General features: G+C 33.5%; 1 protein-coding gene across 1 annotated transcript in view; it reads left to right on the forward strand.

Annotated features, from left to right (window-relative positions):
- The window catches only part of LAMA3 (laminin subunit alpha 3), a 309755-nt gene that overhangs the window by 149033 nt on the left and 140667 nt on the right, over nucleotides 1-20055 (forward strand). Inside the window, 4 exon segments of the mRNA XM_074276692.1 lie at nucleotides 2354-2486; nucleotides 5226-5368; nucleotides 17732-17829; nucleotides 19416-19569. Coding sequence (XP_074132793.1) covers nucleotides 2354-2486; nucleotides 5226-5368; nucleotides 17732-17829; nucleotides 19416-19569 — 528 coding nt within the window.

The raw sequence follows: 20055 nt of genomic DNA on the forward strand, positions 1-20055 counted from the left end.
AAAATGATCTGCACGTTCTCATCCTGTGCAATTCTTGACTCTGTCCTTCTATTAATCTTCAATAAGTATCTATCCAATCTGCTGGATGCTTTCTTTGATTTGTTTCAATATTTTGTAGGTGCCAGTGCAGTGTTTGGGCTGTCCATCTGCTGCCCTGGGCCCTCACAACATGATTGTTTTATCTCCCTGCCTTGTCATATTGTCCTTGGCATTTTTTTATCCCAACTTTTGTGGGCAAGTTATTGTTGCTATTATGCTGAAGCCTACTTACCTCAACATTCATCTGTTCATTCAGTTTTGGACTGTTTTCAATTCCCTTGTACATTTTACTTAGATAGATGGCACAGTGAATAGAGCAATGGACCTGGAATCAGGAATACCTGAATTCAAACATTTACTAACTTGGCAAATCACTTAATCTCTGTCTCAGTTTTCTTAACTATAAAATGGGGGTAATAACAGCCCCTACCTTGCAGAATTCTCATGAGAGTCAACTATGATTTATTTTTGCAAATTTTACAATTAGGTTTTAATTTTACAAATTTAAATGTTCTTAAGTATACATTTTACAAATTTGCAAATGTGTCATTTACAAATAATATTTGTAAATTGCTTAGCACAGTACCTGGTATACAAAGGTACTTTATAAATATTTATTTCTTTTTCTTCTCCCTCTCTTTCTGTGACTGGTATCCTATGATTTGCAGTTCATTGATTTGCCTCAGTTTTCTCATCTGCAAAATGAGGATCAATAACAGTACCCACTTCATACCCATTGAGATAAAGTACACTATAAAACTTAAACTGCTATGTAAATTGTAGATGGAAGTAAAATTCTGAAATCTGCTATTTGCCTTAGAGCTCATTTGCCTCCCTCAACATGCCTCTTCTATGATCCTAGGGTTCCCTTAAGTGGCAAACTTTCTTTACCAAGAAAACACCAAATGGGGTCATGAAGAGTCAGACATGACTGAAATAATTTAACAACAAAGCCAACAAAATGCACACATGTATTTGTGTTGCTTCTCTATTCATTATTAATGATCTTATTCAAAGGCATAGTTTATTCTCATGGTCCCCTAAGAAATTATTTTATTGTCTCAGTGGCCACATGCATCCTTTGCAGCTGGTGTATTCTTCCTGAGACATGTTGGGACCTGAAGTTTTGGTTCAGGTTCTATAGCTTGCAGATGCTATTCCTTGAGGATTAAAAGGTTTGGCAGGGCTTTCTGCAAACTTAAAGGGTCCATTGTCTGCACACCTGCAGCACTGAAAATGATATCTTGCATTTCCCATCAGGTGTGGTAGGTATCCATAGGTACCTTTGATGAAAGAGAAAGATAATTCTCTTTGTACAGTTAAATGAATGAGGATACTACTCATATATAGATATATAGATATAGATATCTATATATGAGAGAGAGAGAGTAAGAGAGTGAGAGAGAGAGAGAGAGTAAGAGAGAGAGAGAGAGAGAGAGAGAGTAAGAGAGAGAAGAGAGAGAGAGAGAGAGAGAGAGAGAGAGAGAGAGAGAGAGAGAGAGAGAGAGAGAGAGAGATCTCATCATCATCAGAAAAAAAATAATCCTGGGTTCCCAAAACCTCTGCCAAAAGGCTCTGAAAGATCCTTCCAATCTGGAAAGGAATGAAATATGCCCATTGACAGATTGAGTCTGTTGTTTAAGCACCAACTTGCTAAGATCAGAGATGTTCATTACCAGAGTGTCTCTAGGTGATGAATTGGTTTTTTTGGTCATAGCAGCTCATGAGGCTGTCTCCTATGGTCTAGGGGGAAGGGTTGCGTCTCTGTTAGTACAAGGATTGCCAACACATGACAGTATCACAGATGTCGATTCTGAAGCCTGAAAACATTTGGATTTTGACTGCTGAGGGATTCACTCATCTTCTTTGTTCCTCCATACTCTACCTTAAGGCCATCACCCTGTGGGCGGTAGTAATGTACCTTCCTCTCTTTCTTTTCCTCCTTTTTCTCTTTCCCAGCCAGAGGTGGTTGTCCCTGTCACCGTAGCTTCCTTTAAGCTAGGTCATCTAGTGCTCCGCTATGTCAGCCTGGTTACAAAAAGATCAAAAGGGAGGATCTCAGTTGCTGGCTCTGATTGTAATTGTAAGTGACTTTAATCTGTTGTTAGGTCTTTCACCCCTCTGTCTTTATCTTCCACCCTTGCCTATTGCTGTCCGTTTAACTGCCAAATTGCTTGCTCATTGAGGATATGCATATTAAGTGTGTGTGTAACTCATAATACAAAATCAGTGTTTGGCTAGTGGGGCTCCTAACCCATTGTCTAGTCTATACTTTATGGATGTTTTGTCTTGTTTATTAACTTCCATTTTACAGAATGAAGTGAGGGTAACACTGAATGTGGAGAAATCAAACCAATATTTATTTCGTGCTGTTCTGAGATATATTAACCCTGGAACTGAAACAGTGTTTGGTCAAATAAATATTTATCGGCCCCATTCTAAGGCAGGTAGGTGTATGTAAATCTTTCCTGAACATCCCAGTAGCTAGTGTTTCCCTCCCCCCAATCTATTTTGTATATGCCTATATATGTGTATATTTATCTCCTCTGGTTAGAGCATAAGCTTCTTGAGAGCAGGGTTGTTTCATATTTTATTTTTTTATTTCTGTCACCTAGCACAATGTCTGGTACATAGCAAGTAACTAATAAATACTTGTTGACAGGAAAATCAACAAGGGAAAATTGAGGGAAATACTCTGTCATTTTTTTCTAATTTGGTTGCATACATCTATCACCTTAAAATCATTTCTCCAAATGCCCTTTCCTTTGCTAATGTTCCTTTATTTAAAAAGCTTGCTCATATTTATATTTATCTACACCTTTATAATTATTAGATATTTGTTTATTATTTATCTTCTAGAAATAAACAAAATTTAATGCTATTGAATTACAAGTAGGGCATATAGCCACCTTTTCATTCCTTCTCTGGTTTTGAAGCCAGGAGACTTCCTTGGAATCCAGGTGTTGTGGAGAGAAGAGAAAGAAAAAGAAAAAGAAGGGTCAGTTAGGATAAGCATATAGTGTAGTGATTGGGTGTTTGTACTGTTTCCCATCAGGGAATTTCCAAGAAGCTTCAAGAAAAACATAGGGAGAGCTCCAGTTTTGCTCAAAGATCCACAGGATTCATTCTGAATTGAATGAAGCCTGGGGATGGGGGACAAGAATGGACCCATTCCCTTGGTAATTTCCTTTCACATTGTGCCAGACCTAGCAGAGGCTAGGTTGTGATAAAATTATTGTGTAGTTAGCCTCAAGCTTGACAATTTGGGTTTAGTTGAAACTTGTAATTGATTCCAAAAATAATATCTTACTTCATAAATATTGAGCAGGTGAGCCATGTTTAGGAAAGAGTAGAAAAACATTTCCACTAGCTTACAGGGGAAAAAATTACAAGTACAAATTATCTGGCAAATTTAGTTTAGGCTGTTTTGAGAAGGATTTAATGAGTTCAATTCATCTCCTTTTAAAAGGAAGATAATAAATAATATGTCAAATGATGTATGCTCAGATTTCAAGCTGATTTGGGTTTATACTTCTGAAAATGTAATATAGTATAGAGTCTTAGTAACACATTTCTCTTTACTATGCTTTCTATTTATCACACTCTCTTATTTTCTTCCTTTTCTTTTGTTGGCACTTTTATCATGTATTTTCTATAAAAGCTATCTGGGAAATAAGCAGCAAAGATCCCATCCCTCTTCTGTTAAGAGAAGTTACACTCATGACTTCCTTTCTTTTGACATTGGTCCATTGTTTGTGTACATAGTTCTAATTTGCCTATCATTTACTATGTTTTTATTTTTATTCACCATTTCTCCTCCTGTATTAGATTTATGCATCAATGATGTTTATAAATATAAGTTTCTTGAATGTAGAGACCATGTTTATTAAAACATTGGCAAAATACCATTTCTAGGACCACATAAATACTTTAGATTGATTTCTTTTAGATTACAATGTTTTCTATACCCTAAAGATCAATAACTAATGAAAGAGATATATTGAAACTTATCTTATGCTGTCATAACCTCAATTTAGATTAAGAGAATTGACTTTAAGTCTTAAATAATATTTTTGAGAGAAAATTATTTTTAGTTTCCCCAATTTTCTCTATGAAATTATTTACTGAATATTTGATCTTTCCCATGAAAAAGAACTAATTTAAAGAGCTTATTAATGAATAGAGTGATTCTAGATTTTCTCTGATAGTAGAAGACAGGAATAACATCAGTTTATTAACCAAACTATAATATAGACTGACACCATATTGTAATTCCATCTCTGTAATCTCTAAGTGATGGCTTTATGTTGCTTAGAGTAGAAGAAAGGAGTTGCAGGTAAAGGATAAAAGTGATAGAGGGAGAAGAAAAGAAAAAATGAATCCATTTTTAATAGGTGTTTATAAGTAAGAATCTTTGGAATTTTGAGTTTGGAAAACCAGTAAGAATTTTTAATCAAGTTATGCCAGGAGTGAGTTCTGTTAACAGGTTTGCTTTATAATTTATGCCAATGTTTATAGGTTTATAGGAGCTAAAAAGACCTTTGAGAGCATCTTGTCCAATTGTTTTATTTTACAAATTAGGAAAGTGAGATTCAGAGATAGGAAATGTTTATCTGAAGTCAAAGAGCTCGGTTACATCTAATCCAGATTTCCTGTCTTCTCATCCAGTGCTTTTCTAGATACGTGCCAATATATCAGAAAGCAAACTAGAAGAAAGAGAAGGAAGGAAGGAAGGAAGATAAAGGAAGGGGGGAAAAAAAGCATTTATTAAGTACCTAATATGTAACAGGCACTTTACAAATGTGCTTAGCACTTTACAAATATTATATCATACAAATATTATCTTATTTGATCCTCACAAAAAGCCCTGTGAGGGGGATGTTATTTTACAGTTGAGGAAGTTGAAACAGAGAGGTTAAGTGACCTATTCATCCAGGGTTATGCTGTTAGTAAGTGCCTAAGGCCGGATTTTTAACTCTAAATTCAGTGCTCCATCCACTAAGCTAATATCTAAGAGAACAAAACAGATCTGTCTTGTCATAACTAACCTACATAACCTTCTCATATATGTATCCAGTGTTTGAAATGGTAACTTTGGCAGCTATAAAATATCTTCATATTAATTCATTCAGTGAATCTGTTAAATATTTCTTGGGTACTTGGTAACAATGTTTTCTCCCTAACAGGTGCTATTCAAAGCAAAGAGATTGTCTTCCTACCTAGCAAAGAACCAGCTTTTGTCACTGTCCCAGGAAATGGTTTTGCAGATCCATTTTCCCTCACTCCAGGAACATGGACTGTTAGTATAAAGGCTGAGGGCATCCTTCTGGTAAGACAATAATTATGAATAAAGGGATTTGGGTATGATATTTTTTAAAGGAAGTGCCATAAGAGAATATAACTTACTGTGGCAAAGAATATTTTCCTGATAGACAAAATATGGAAATTGATCATCATTTTTAAGGAATGAATCCATGATGACTCCTTCTCATATGATATTTCTTTTATAGATTGAAGAACCAAGCTATAGATTGAAAAAACCTAGCCAATTATAGCATATAACTATTAATATCAACAAATCAAATTTATATTCCCTCATTCAAAAATACATTTGGGGGTTTCCATTAGAAATCACTCCCCTTCTAGTAATTAGTGGAATGAGGCTAAGGGACATTAGCACCACATGTTCAGTAAAAATCTTCTGTCATGATCCTTACTTCAGTATATCATAATCTAAGGATCTGTATTTTTGTCTGAGTCTTTCTACTGACACACTTGTCAATGGTTTGGTCCAGAATGTGATTGTAACTTACCTGATTGTGAGCCTGTACAGTCCATCATGATCATTTTAAGAAAAAAATAATCGCCAATAGTTATAAAGCTTCTAAATATTATATTCTTTGCTGGTCTTTTGTCTGCCACAAAGTTATGCATATACCAAGTGCTTCATAAATGTGAGTTATAAGTTGAATTAATGAGCAAAAGTTACACCACACAAAATCACATATAACCAGGATTATTAAAGTGTCTGATAAGCCCACGATGGAATTATTCTTTTGAAGTTGTTTTAGGATATATTTGATCTCTCTTTTTAAAGGGTGTCCCACAAAGACTTGGTGCAGTTTTAGATTTTGATGCTTTTATTAATGCTGTATGTTGCCTAAGTGATCTTGAGCAAGTCATTTGCTTCCACTCTCAGCCCCATTGACCACCATCTCAGACTAGAAATTTTAGAACAATTCCAGTATGCATTGAGAAAGGGAATTTCCTCACTAGGAATTACACACACACACACACACACACACACACACACACACACACGCACACATACGTACATTTATATTTACATATATCTCAATGAAGTCATATTTCAAAGTCAAAAATGTTCTGACTCTTACCTTTCTAGTCAGAACTTCTTTGGGTACTTATAGGTCTTCACTTGGCAGAATGGACCAAATATATTGGCAGTATGCTGATTGCTAAGAGCTCTCATAATTGAGTAACAAGCCTTTTCTCAAGTTCCAGAAACTAAGCCAAAGAACATGTGGGCAGAGAGTAATTGTTGCTAGTGATTAGAATTGCTCGTTTTATCAGGCAAAAGAAAAAAACACTAGAATGAGGTGTCATTTTCCACCTACCTAAGCAATTACCTTTGGGCCTTAGACCCCCAATCTCTGAGATATTTGATGGCACAGATGTTGAAGGAATATTTGCCAACCAAGAGACAGCACTGAGGACATTTGTAGCGAATAATGCTGGGGGACATAGGGATAAATGAAGATGTGAGCCTTTTTTATACCAAGCATCACTTCTTTATATAAATAGCACTAAGAGAATAGATTAATAGAAAATAAATATATGATGCAAGTGAACATGAAAATGTAAAAAATTATATCTACCCTTTGTAAACAATCCTAGGAAATCAGGTAAGGATAAGGCATGCAATAATTCAGATACAGGGGTAAGAAGGAAATGAGCACCTATTATGAGGCACTGTGGTAAGCACTTTACAAATATTATCTCATTTGATCCTTACAACAATCTCAAATGATTATTACCTCAATTTTACAGTCGAGGAAATTGAAGCAGACAGTGGTTAAGTGGAATGTTCAAGATGAGACAGCCAGATTTCAGAAATACCTGGAAAGACTTTCATGAAATGATGCTAAGTGAAGTGAATGGAACAAAAGAACACTATACACAACAACAAAATTATATGATGGATTTGGTTCTTTTCAATAATGAGGAGTTAGACAATTCCAATAAACTTTTAATGGAGAGAATTATTTGCAGAGAGAGGACTAGGGGGACTGATTGTGGATCACAACATAGTATTTTCACCTTTTTTGTTGTTTGCTTGCCTTTTTTTCTTTCTTTCTCATTTTTTCTTTTTGATCTGATTTTTCTTATGCAGCATAAAAATATGTTTAGAAGAATTGCATATGTTTAACCTATATTGAATTACTTGCTGACTAGAGGGAAGTAGAGGAAGAGGAGAAAAATTTGCAATACAAGGTTTTGCGAGGATGAATACTGAAAACTATCTTTGCATGTATTTTGAAAATAAAAAGCTATTATTAAAATTCTTTTAAAAGATCAGACAGCTAGTAAGTAAGTAGTCTGAGACTGATTTTGATCTCAGGTCTTCCTGATTCAAGGTTTAATGCTCCATAGAGTGACATTACTATGTCACCTAGTTGCATGATAGCAATTTTTAAAAAATTGTTTTTACTTCATTATTTTCCAATATTTCCAATTAAATCATTTTCCAATTCCAAATTAAAATTTTTGAAAATTATTTTTAAAATATTTTAATTCTAAATTCTATATCTTCTTCCTTTCTCTCCCATCCTCCTTGAGAAGGCAAGCAATTTGACTTCAATTATACATCTGGGGTCAAAGTATATTTCTTTCTTTTTTTTTTTTTTTTTTTTTTAATAAGATCCTTTATGGTAAAGTATTGCCAAATCTTAAAACCCCCAGGTCAAAGAGAAAATTTCACAAGAAATAAGGAAATCAAATTCAAATATGCTGGAACTACAATTAGAATTGTGCCAGATTTATCTACAATAACAACAGGAGTTCACATGTCAACATGGACACATTGTTTATGTTTATTTTTTTATAGTCTTACTTGATAATTTATTTTTTAATTGCTTTTTATTTACCAGATATATGCATATAATTTTACAGCATTGACAATTTCCAAACCTTTTGTTCCAATTTTTTTCCCTACTTCCCCCCACCCCTTCCAATAGGTTGACCAATACGTGTTAAATAAAACAAAGTATATTTCTATATTAGTAATGTTGCAAGAGAAAACACAAACAAAATAAAACAATAAAAATAAAGTAAAAATGTATTTCAATCTGCATTCAGAGTTCATCATCTTTCTGGAGGTGGATAGAATTTTTCTTTATGAGTCCTTTGAAATTATCTTGGATCATTGTCTTGATCATAGAAGCTAAGTCTTTCACAGTTGATCATGCTTATAATATTGATTTACTGTGGACAATTTCTTCTGGTTTTTCTCAAGTCATTTTGTATCAGTTCACATAAATCCTCCCAGGTTTTACTGAAATCATCCTGCTTATAATTTCTTATAGCATAATAGTATTCCATCACAATAATATACCACAATTTATTCAATCATTCTCCAATTGATTCTCAATTTCCATTTTCTTGCCACTACAAAAAGAATTGCTATCAAATGGGGAATGGCTCTTATTTTTATAAATGTCACTCCCCATATATTTGAGAAATGAGGCCTTTATCAGAGAAACTTGATGCAATTTTTTTCCAGTTTCCTCTTTTCCTTCTAATTTTGACTGCATTAATTTTGTTTGTGAAAGAAATTTTAATTTTGTGTAATCAAAATTAACTATTTTACTTTTCATAGCTCCCCTCTACCTTTTGCTTGGTCATAAACTCTTCCCTTATCCATAGATCTGAAAAGTACATTTTCCCATGCTTCCCTCACCTGTGGCATTATCCTCTTTGTGTCTAAATCATTTATCCATTTTGATCTCATCTTGTTATATGATGTGAGATGTTGGTCTATGTCTAATTTTTTCCAAACTGCTTTCTAGTTTTCTCTGCAGTTTTTGTCAAATGTTGAATTCTTACTCCAGAAGCTTGAATCTTTGGGTTTATCAATTTTGCTATGGTCTTTTACTAATATGTATTTTGTACCTATTCTATTCCACTTATATGACACTCTGTTTCTTAGCCACTACCAGATTGTTTTCATAATTACCAGCTATAAAATAATTTGAAACTTGGAACTGCTAGTCTGCCTTCCTTTTATATTTTTGACTTTTTATTATTCAAAATGAGCTGTTATTATTTTTTCTAGCTCTATAAAATAATTCTTTGGTAGTTTGGTTGGTATGGCATTGAGTAGGGAAATTAACAGGTATAATTACCATTTTTATTATATTGGCTTGGACTAATCATGAGCAATTAATATTTCTCCAATTATTTAGATGTTTTTATTTCTTTGAAAAGGGTCTTGTAATTGTGTTCTTATAATCCCTGGGTTTGTCTTGACAGGTAGATTACCAAGTATATTAAATTGTCTGTAATTATTTGAAATAGAATTTCTCTATCTCTTGGTAGATTTTGTTGGTAGTATATAGAATTGCTGATGATTTATGTGGATTTATTTTGTATCCAGCAAATTTGCTTTTAATTATTTCAGCTAGTTTTTTTAGTTGATTCTGTAGGGTTTTCTAAATATATTATCATATCATCTGCAAAGAGTGATGCTTTTGTTTCCTCTTTGCCTATTTTTATTTCTTTAATTAATTTTTCTTCTCATTGCTTTAGCTAGCATTTCTAGTACAGTATTGAATAATAGTAGTAATAATGGACTTCTTTGCTTCACTCCTGAGTTTATTGGTAAATCTTCAAGTTTAATCCCATTACAATTAATGCTTGCTCTTGGTTTTGAATACATTTTGTTAATTCAGTTGTTCAGTCATATCTCTTTGTGACTCTGTGTACCATTAGCACATCAGATCCTTCTGTCCTCTACTATCTCCCAAAATTGTTCCAAGTTCATATTCATTGCTTCTGTGACACTATCTATCAGTCTCATTCTCTGCTGTTCTCTTCTGTTTTTGCCATTAATCTTTCCCACCATCAATCAATCTTTTCCAATGAGTCTTACTTCTCATTATATGGCCAAAGTATTTTAATTTCAGCTTTAATATTTGACCTTCCAGTGAATAGCCTGACTTAAAATTTTAAGGTATTGATTGATTTGATCTCCTTCCTGTCCAAGTAACTTTCAAAAGTTTTCTCCACACAGTTTGAATTTAGATAGATATTATTTAACATTTTAAGAAAGGCTCTATTGATTTCTTGTGTTTTCTACTGTTAATAGGAATAGGTGTTGCATTTGAGTTTTTCTGCAACTATTGACACACAGTAATATGATTTTTGTTATTGTTATTGATATGGTCAGTTATGCTGATAATTTTCCTAATATTGGATTAGCCCTCCATTCCTGGTACAAATGACACCTGATCATAGAATATGATCTTTATGATATATTTCTATAATCTCCTTGCTAGTATTTAATTTAATTTTTTGTATTGATGTTAAGAAAATTGATCTATAGTTTTCTTTATCTGTTTTTGCTTTTCCTAGTTTAGATATTAGTATCATATTTGTGTCCTAAAAGGAATTTAGTAAGCCCCCCCTTACATAATTTTCAAGTAATTTATAAAATATATTTTAGGATTGTTTTTTAAATTCACTTATAAATCCAAGTCCTATGAACTTTTTTTCCTTAGGGAGCTTATTAATGCATTGTTTAATTTATTTTCTAAGATAGGATTATTTAAGTATTCTAAATACTTAAGTATTTAAATTATATTAAGTATTTTAAGTATTCCTATATTCTAATCTGGGCAACTTTTATTTTTTTTAAATTTTCATCCATTTCACTTATATTGTCATTTTTAATAATATGTAATTCAGCAAAATAACTCCTAATAATTGCATTAATTTCGTCTTCATTGGTGTTTTTCATTTTTGGTTTTCTTCTTTTTAAAATCAAATTAGCCAGTTGTTTATCTATTTTATTAGAGTTTTTCTTCATAAAACCAGTTTCTAGTTCTATTTATTATTTTGATACTTTTTAAAATTTTACTTTCAGTTTAATTAATCTTCTCCTTTGATTTCCAGGATTTCCATTTTGGTGTTTAATAAAACATTTTTAACATGTTATTTTTTCCCCTAGGTTTTTTTTTTTAATTTCACTCCCAATTCATTGATCTACTCTTTTTTCTTTTTATTTATGTATATATTTAGAGATATAAATTTTCCCCTAACTACTATTTTAGCTACATCCTACAAATTTTTTTAATATTGTCTCATTGTTATCATTCTCTTTAACATAATTGTTGATTATTTCTATTACTTGTCTTTTGACCCAATTATTCTTTAGGATTAAATTGTTTAATTTCCAAATAGCTATTAATCTATGCTTTCAAAGTCCTTTATTAAATATAATTTCATTGCATTATCATCTGAAAGGATTCATTTAATACTCCTTCATTTCTGGATTTAGTTATTGGGTTTTTATGGTCAATTTTAATGAAGATGCCATTTACAGCTGAGAACAAGGTATACTTCTTTCTCTTTCATTGTTTCTCCAGAGGTCTATTATACCTGAATTTTCTTAGATTCTAATCATCTTTTTGACTTCTTTCTTATTTATTTTCTGGTTAGATTTATCTAGTTCTGAGAGGGGGAAGTTGAAAAATTTACAGTTTATTTCATGCTATTTAACTTTTTCTTTAAGAATGTGAATGCCATGCCATTTGATGCAGATATATTTAGTATTGATATTATTTTATTCTCTATGTTTTTTTAAAAGCAAGATGTAGTTTCTCTGTTTGTCCCTTTTAATAAGGTCTATTTTTGCTTTTGCTTTGTCTGAGAGCATGATTGCTACTGCTGCCTTTTTTACTTCAGCTGAAACATGACAGATTCTGCTATCACCCTTTATTTTAACTCTTTATATCACTCTATTTAAAGTGTGTTTCTTGTAAACAACATAATGTTGGATTCTGGTTTCTAATCCATTCTGCTTTCCACTTCTGTTTATGAGTGAGTTGATCTCACTAACATTCACAGTTATGATGACTAATTCTTCATTTCCTTCTATCCTGTTTTCTTATTTTTATTCTTCTCTTTTTATCCTGCTTTTCCTCTAAAGTCTGTTTTGTTTTTAAATTCACCCTTCCTTTTTCTTCTCCTCTTCCCTTTGTTACTTATTGAGTAAGAGAGATTTTTATAAAAAATTGAGTATGTATATATATATTTTCTTTTTTTGAACTAATTTAGATATGAGTAAGTTGTACTGCTCATCCCTGTCCTACCATTTTCCCCACTGTAAAAGCTCCTTTGCCCATTTCTTTTATGCAAGATCACTATTCTTCCTTTCCCTTCCCACTTCTCCTATAGACTCTTTCTTTCTTACCTCTTAATTTTTAATCATCCCAACATAAATGACTCACTCTTGCACTTTCTTTCAGGACTCTAACTGTCCTAATTTTTATAAAATCCTTAGAAGATACATGCATTATAGAAAAGTTGTTTAATGTGCATTTCTCTGATCAATAATGATTTAGAGCATTTTTCATATAACTATAACTTGTTTTGATTTATAGATTGAAAAATTGTCTGTTAATATTCTTTGATCATCGTTCAACCTGTAGAGTTGATAACATATCTGAAAAACTGTCTATACTCTTCCCCCTGCCCAGTTTTCTACTTTCCTTCTTGTGTGTATATTTATTTGTTTACAGAAAACTTTTAAAATTTAATTCAATTGAATTATTTATTTTAAACCTAACTTTGCTCTTTATGTCTTGTTTATTCATGATAGGGGGAAGTTTATAGACAGTTTTCACCTATTCACCTATTCATAAGTCTAATAAGTAACATGTTCCTTATTCTTCTAATTTTCTTGTAATGGCTTTATGTTTGTTATATATCTATTTTGACCTTATCTTGGTAAGATATACTCAGTTTTTTGCTGGATAGATTATTCTTTTCTTCTGGGATATTCATATTCCAAGCCCTCTTCTCTTTTTGTTTTTTTTTTTGTGCTTTTTTTTGTTGTTGTTTTTAACATGGAAGCTGCTAAATCTTGTGTGAACTCAACTATGGCTTCAAGTTTCTTTTTTCACTATGCTTCTAAGATATTGGGGTAGTTTCCTTTGATAATTTCTTGCAATATCATGTCTAGGCTCTATTTTTTATTATGGCTTGCAGGGATTCCAACACACACACACACACACACACACACACACACACACACACACACACACACACACACACCATCATCTTTTGAGTTTGTCTCTTGATCTTCTCCATCACCATAGTAACTTTTTATAAGAGTTTTATTGTTTTTGTTGTTTGCTTGTGCTTCGGTAAAAATGCTATCTGATGATTATGTTAGTGTTGGGTTCGGGTGTGTGTGTGTGTATGTGTGTAAGTTCTGTCTCAAGTATTAGACTTTTTCTCACTACTATTTTTAAAGCTACTTCTGAGTGTGGTGGTAGAACTTTTCAGTGCTTCTCAAGTTATGGGATCTAGGGATGAGGTGTTATTACTGCTGTATTCTACTCCCTTACCCAGAAAGAGCCCCTAATCCCTTGGGATTGCTTTCAATACTGCTCAGGGCTCTTCCTCTCTAAGGACCCTAATATACTGCTCCTCGGGTCCCTTATCCCTTGAGTCAGGAAGTGAGCATTTCCTCTCTTTTTCCTCAAGATTTCCTCTCCTTCTTAACTAAAAATCTTCCTCTTCACCTTTGAACCATGATCCAGAAGTAAGTACAGGCAATAAAGCTGGCAAACAATCTAGTACTGTGTCCAGTGCTAGCACTTGGGTACCCTGTAATACCTTTATGACAATCTGCCAATCTTTTGACCCGAGAGATCCTGAAATGGCTCTGCTTTTGATGCCATCATCTTGTTCCATCACTGGTGTTTCATCCACATGGACTCTGGGCCAATCTCTATCCCCATGTCAAAGATCTACTTTCCATCCTCATAAGTTGTCTTGGGCAAGTAGAATATCCCACTCTGACCTTTTGATACCTCTGCTACTCCACAGTTTGATTTAAGACATTGTTATGAAGTTGTTAGGTGGGGAATGTTGGGAGAGCTCAGATCACTGTTGCTCTACTTCTCTGTCTTGGCTCTGCCCTGGAAGTCATAACACTAGTACAGAAATATTTTAAGGGTTTTATATAGAAGAGAGACTAAGGTTCTTCTGTTTAGTAACAGAGGACGGAACCAGAAGCAATGGGTTAACATTACAAAGAGGAGGTATCAAGGAAACCTATTTAACAGTTATACTGTGCGGAAGATGAATAGTCTGACTCTCTATTAGTGGTACATACCTTCTCCTTAGAGGCCTTCAGGCAGAGGCTCTATGACTGCTAATTGTAAATGTTAAAGGGCTCAAATTCTTAATACTTACTAGCTGTATACGTCTAGGCAAGTCACTTACTCCCAACTCCCTCACCAACAAAACAAAACAAACCCAAAAGCTTCATTTATTTGTTTGAAGAATATTCTTCAAGTGCAGAAGCATTGTGAAACAGAAGTATAACTCTTAGTTCCAATCTTTTTTCTCCCTCCCTTCCTTATCACTCTCCTCCCTAAGACAGCAAGCAATCTGATATAGGTTATACACGTACAATAATTTTAAACATATTTCCATATTAATCATGTTGGGAAAGAAAAATCAGAACAAAAGGAAAAAACCATGAGAGAAAAAAGACAAAACAAAAAGGTGAAAACAATATGCTTTGTTCTACATTTGGTCTCCAAAGTACATTCTCTGGATGCAAATGGCATTTTTTATCCCAAGTCGATTAGAATTGTCTTGGATCACTGTATTGCTGAAAAGAGCTAAGTCTATCATAGTTCATCACACAGTCTTGCTATTACTGTATACAACATTCTTCTTGTGCTGTTCACCTTATTCTGTATCAGTTCATGTAAGTCTCTCCAACCTTTTCTAAAAATGAGTCTGCTCATGATTTCTTATAGAATAATAATATTCTGTTACATTCATATACCTTTATTCAGCCATTCTACACATGATGAGCAGCCATTCAATTTCCAATTCCTTGTCAGCAGAAAGAGCTGCTACAAACATTTTTGCACATGTGGATCTTTTTTCCTCTTTTATGATCTCTTTGGGAATGCTTTTTCTTTACCCAGAAATACTTTTTTTCTGCTCCTTTCAGCATTAAACTGATTTATATGAAAAAGGTAGTACCTTAATACAACAGTATTATATCTTCCTTCCTTGCTGCACTCTTTACTCTAGTTAATTGATTGTATTGACACTGATTCATATTTTTTTCAACTTAATAGTTTCTTTCTGTTAACTGTCTGTTAAGGTCTCTCCTATTAAAGATAAACTTAAAAGTTCCAACTTTAGCCCTAGAAACAAAAGAGTAATCACAGAGACAATATATCCTTTGTCAAACTAACATAGTATTTTGATATACCAACAGGCTCTTATGAAGACAACAGACTTTGTTTAGATTGAGGTTGAGAAAAGAATGTGAAAATGTTAACAAATAATACACAGTAGCTATGTCTGTTAGTAATGCTAATTAAAAGTCATTTGTCCATGTGGGAAAGTCAGGCTTCTTACTTTCTTCCCCAAGAAGATTTATCTTTAGTCTAAGAATTTGACTTAATACAGGGTAGTTTTGAAAACATGTCAGGAATTAAAATTGGCAGGATAATCCCTTTTGTCTTTAAATGCAGTTTGTCAGATTTTAAAATATTCTTGAAACTATGGTAGATTATCAATGTGTTCATATTAATGAAATTTAGTATTAATTTGTATTTTTGATTATCAGCCATGTCATTGATGTGGTATTCTGCTGAGTGAGTGGTTGGTACACTTGTATTTGAGAATCCAATGAAACAATTTCTCCCAACCTTCTTATCACTTACCTTTCTCTTTTCTTGTGAATGCTGTTCCAAATGTTCCAAATGGACCAATGGGAAGGGAAAAAAAATCAATAGTTCTTGCAAGTATTACTCACCAGTCAGGATGTTTCACTTGTGTCTTTTGGAATTATATATGGACACACATAAATACTTGCATATCCATTCATGCCAGAGCTTCTTATTTTGAGCCTTGCTTATTTCTGAAAAACTGGCCAGGTTTTCATTGTGGGTTTAGCTTGGCAGACACACAGAGGAATTTATACATCTTCCTTATTTTTTAAGCCACAGTGTAGGTCATTTTAGTTACATGTTTCATTAGGACTACAAATCATACTTAACATGGTCGTGTTTTCTGAGTGTTAATATGATACAGGATTAAAACAAAAAGAAAAATCACTACTCCTAATGTAGTGACAACACCTATGTAGAATATTCCAAAAATCTTAGTCTTAAATAGACTAATCTTAAGTAACTTAAAACTGCACCAAGTCTTTGAGGACACCTGGTATAATTTTTAGTGTCACTGGTTAAAGATACTTTTTCTTTTTTTGATTCCTATTTTAATATATATATATATATGCATATATATATATATATAGCTTAGAGACAATAAAATTTTGACTTTACATTATTTTTTTACATTGTATCTTTAAGACTAAAAATGTATTTGGTGAGTAACTAATTATCTATATGCTATAGAAACAAAGAGTGGTAGTTCATAAAGAACTAGTATAAAATCAGGAAGACTTGCATTCAAGTTTTCTCTGAAACATACTGTCTATATGAAACTGGGAAAGTCATTTAAATTATCACTCAATCTGGACAACTCTGAGATTATATGCCAGATTCTTAGTGGGATAGACAGTTGCCTTACTTGAGAGTTCCAACACTGGTAGTATCAAATTAAAATAGAAATAGGGCCACTGAACTATATATAAGAATCCCTACTGGCTGCATATTGACTTAGAGAATCACAAATGAACATTATTTATGTTTCATTATGTTATTACTTATTTTTGTTTAATATTTTCCAATTACATTTTGTTGTTATTGTTTGTCCTTCTTTTTCTAAGAAAACCATGACATCAGGGAGGTGATATGCAAAGGAATTAGATTTAAGTGAAGGAGGTCTGTGCAAGGTCACCTGCCTCACTTTCTCCTCCAGAGCCATCTGGGTCCAGTGGCAAGATATAGATGAAGATGACTAAGGATGGTTGGACGAAATGGGAGACTTTGGCCTTTTTAAGTTAAGGTCTTCAACAGGTCTCAGTTTGACTGAGGCTACACCCATTCAGTGATTAAGGCTGGGTAGCAATTTAGGCAAAGAATCTCCTTTTTCACCTAGTCCCAAAACGAAATAAATCAAGGAAGGGAAGACCCTCAGGGTTTCAGATCAAAGCAGAAAAAATTATGTTTACATTCAATCTGAGTTGATCAGGACCCAAACAATTTTTATCTGTTTCAAGCAGAACTCACCTATACCAATGAAATCATGGTCTGGTCCCTGACTAGTCCAGTTCTATATATAGACTCCAAAGTCAGCATGGAGAACACAAACACTGATAAGAAGTATGTAAATCAGGGAACTGTTATTCATCACCTTGAATGATACTACTGCTGGTTTTGTTATTTCCTTATGAAAATGTACCATTTAAAAAATATGTATACTCTCCTCTCCTTCTTTTAATTAGGATTACCTGGTGCTATTACCCAGTGACTATTACGAAGCTTCAATCTTGCAGTTACCAGTCACAGAGCCCTGTGCCTACTCAGGACCTATTGAAGAGAAGTTTGTATTTTTTTGGAGTTTTTTGTTGTTCAATTGATTCGACTCTTTGTGGCTCCATTTGGGGTTTTTTGGTAAACATATTAGAATGAATTGTCACTTCCTTCTGAGGTTCATTTTTCAGATGAGAAAACTGAGATAAATAGGAAAAAGTGATTGCCCAGGATCACACAACTACTAAATACCTGAGGTCAGATTTGAACTTACAAAGTTGAGTCTTCCAGATTCCCAATCTGATATTCTACCCACTGCACCACCTGGCTGCCTCCAAGTTGGAATATAGTCTTTTTGTCCAATGTCATCCTCTGAAAAAAGCCTTTCAAGTTCACTTAAATCATTAGCTTATAATGCAGAGATTCTGCCTGAGAAAGCCTCAAAAACACAGCTGCACTTTGACATTCTGTGTTGCCAGCTCACAGTAATTACTGTGGTTTTGATCTGCAGGAACATTGTGTCTTTTATATAACCAAAAATCTTAAAATACTTGGTAAACGTTTTCTGGAATAACACTTATCACTTTCCCATATGATATGTGGAAATGCCAAGGGATGCTTCTTGGACATCTCCCTATGGATAGTTGAGCCTGAAATAGAATCCTGAATTGTTTCTTGGAAGTCACATAGTTAGAATCATCTGAAGGATGAATGGGAATCCTTAGAGGAAATCTGCCTCCCTAGGCAGGCTGAATAAATTTTGACACTGTGTGTTAATAGTGCATATAATATAGAGAATATATAAAAGCTATATAAGAAGATATAAGAAAAAACAGGGATTGTTTCATTTTTATAGCTACATAAATAGCCTCTAGAAAAGTGCCTGATCCATATCAGATTCTTAATAAGTGATTGCCAATTGAGATAGCTTGGTGGTTCGATGGATAGAGTATTGGGCCTAAGGGGCAGGAAAAATCTGAGTTCAAATCTAACTTTAAAGACTTAGAAGCTATATGACCCTAAGCAGATTGTTTAACCTCAGTTTCCTCAACTAATAATAACACCTACCTTCTAGAATTATTTTGAGGAACAAATGAGGTAATAATTGTAAGGTGTTTTAACTCAGTGCCTAGCACATAATAGATGCTATATAAATTTTACCTACTATAATCATCATTATCATCATCATTATTATTAGTCTATGATCTGTTATAAGACCTAACCCAGGGTTTTTGTGAGGATTAAATGAGATAATGATTGTAGAGTACTTAGCACAGTGCCTGGCACATAGTAGATGCTATATAAATTCTATTTACTATTATCATTATTACTATTAATCTATGATCTGTGCTATAACACCTAATCCAGGGGTTTGGAAGATTAAATGAGGTTATAACTGTATTTAATAAAAGTATTTAGCACAGTGCTTGGCACATAGATGCTATACACAAGCTAGCAGCTACTACTATTATTATTAATGTATGATCTCTGTAATAGCACTTACATTTCAGAATTGTTGTGAGGATCAAATGAGGTGCTTGGTAAAGTGTGTGCCTCAGTGCCTGGCCCATAATAGGTGTTATATAAAATGCTAGCTGCTCTTATTTGTATGATCTATGTTCACTAACTGTTCTCTGCTTTTCTTTCTTATTTAAGTTGCTTGCTTTATCAGCATTTGCCAGTGACCAGATTTGCCTGCGCCTTGGCTTGTGAAGCAGAACGCTTCCTGCTTAACGGAATGCCACGAGTGTTGGCAACTCGGAAGCCCACTCCTGAACTTCCCCTCATGGCTGACATCAGTGGGAGAGAGGTTGGATTTCAGGCTTATTTTCTCATTGATAACAGATGCCACTTCCCACCATGTCCTTATTTCTGCCTTAAAACACAGACATAGGTTATATATTCCTTTTTCAGAGCTTTTCCCAAGTTAAGAAGGACTTGGATGATTTTTCTCACACATCACTATTTCTATTACTATCACTATTAACTATCATTAGTCAAACTATTTCCTCAAGCTCCCATTATGTTAAGAATGATAGTCACTATTACCTAGTATGTGAGGGTTTGCAAACTGTTTCACACATATTATTTCACCCGATCCTCCCAACAATTCAATCATTATTATTATTATTATTATTATTATTATTATTATTATTATTTCACAGATGAGAAAACTGAGGCTTACAGAGCTTAAGTGACTTTTCAAAAACCACATAGTTAGAATGTTTTCCTAACACCAAATCCAACACCCTATGGGCTACACAAGCTGCCTCCATCAGCATCAGTAACCAGTCCA

Source organism: Sminthopsis crassicaudata, chromosome 1 (genome assembly GCF_048593235.1).
Source record: "Sminthopsis crassicaudata isolate SCR6 chromosome 1, ASM4859323v1, whole genome shotgun sequence".
Lineage (NCBI taxonomy): Eukaryota > Metazoa > Chordata > Mammalia > Dasyuromorphia > Dasyuridae > Sminthopsis > Sminthopsis crassicaudata.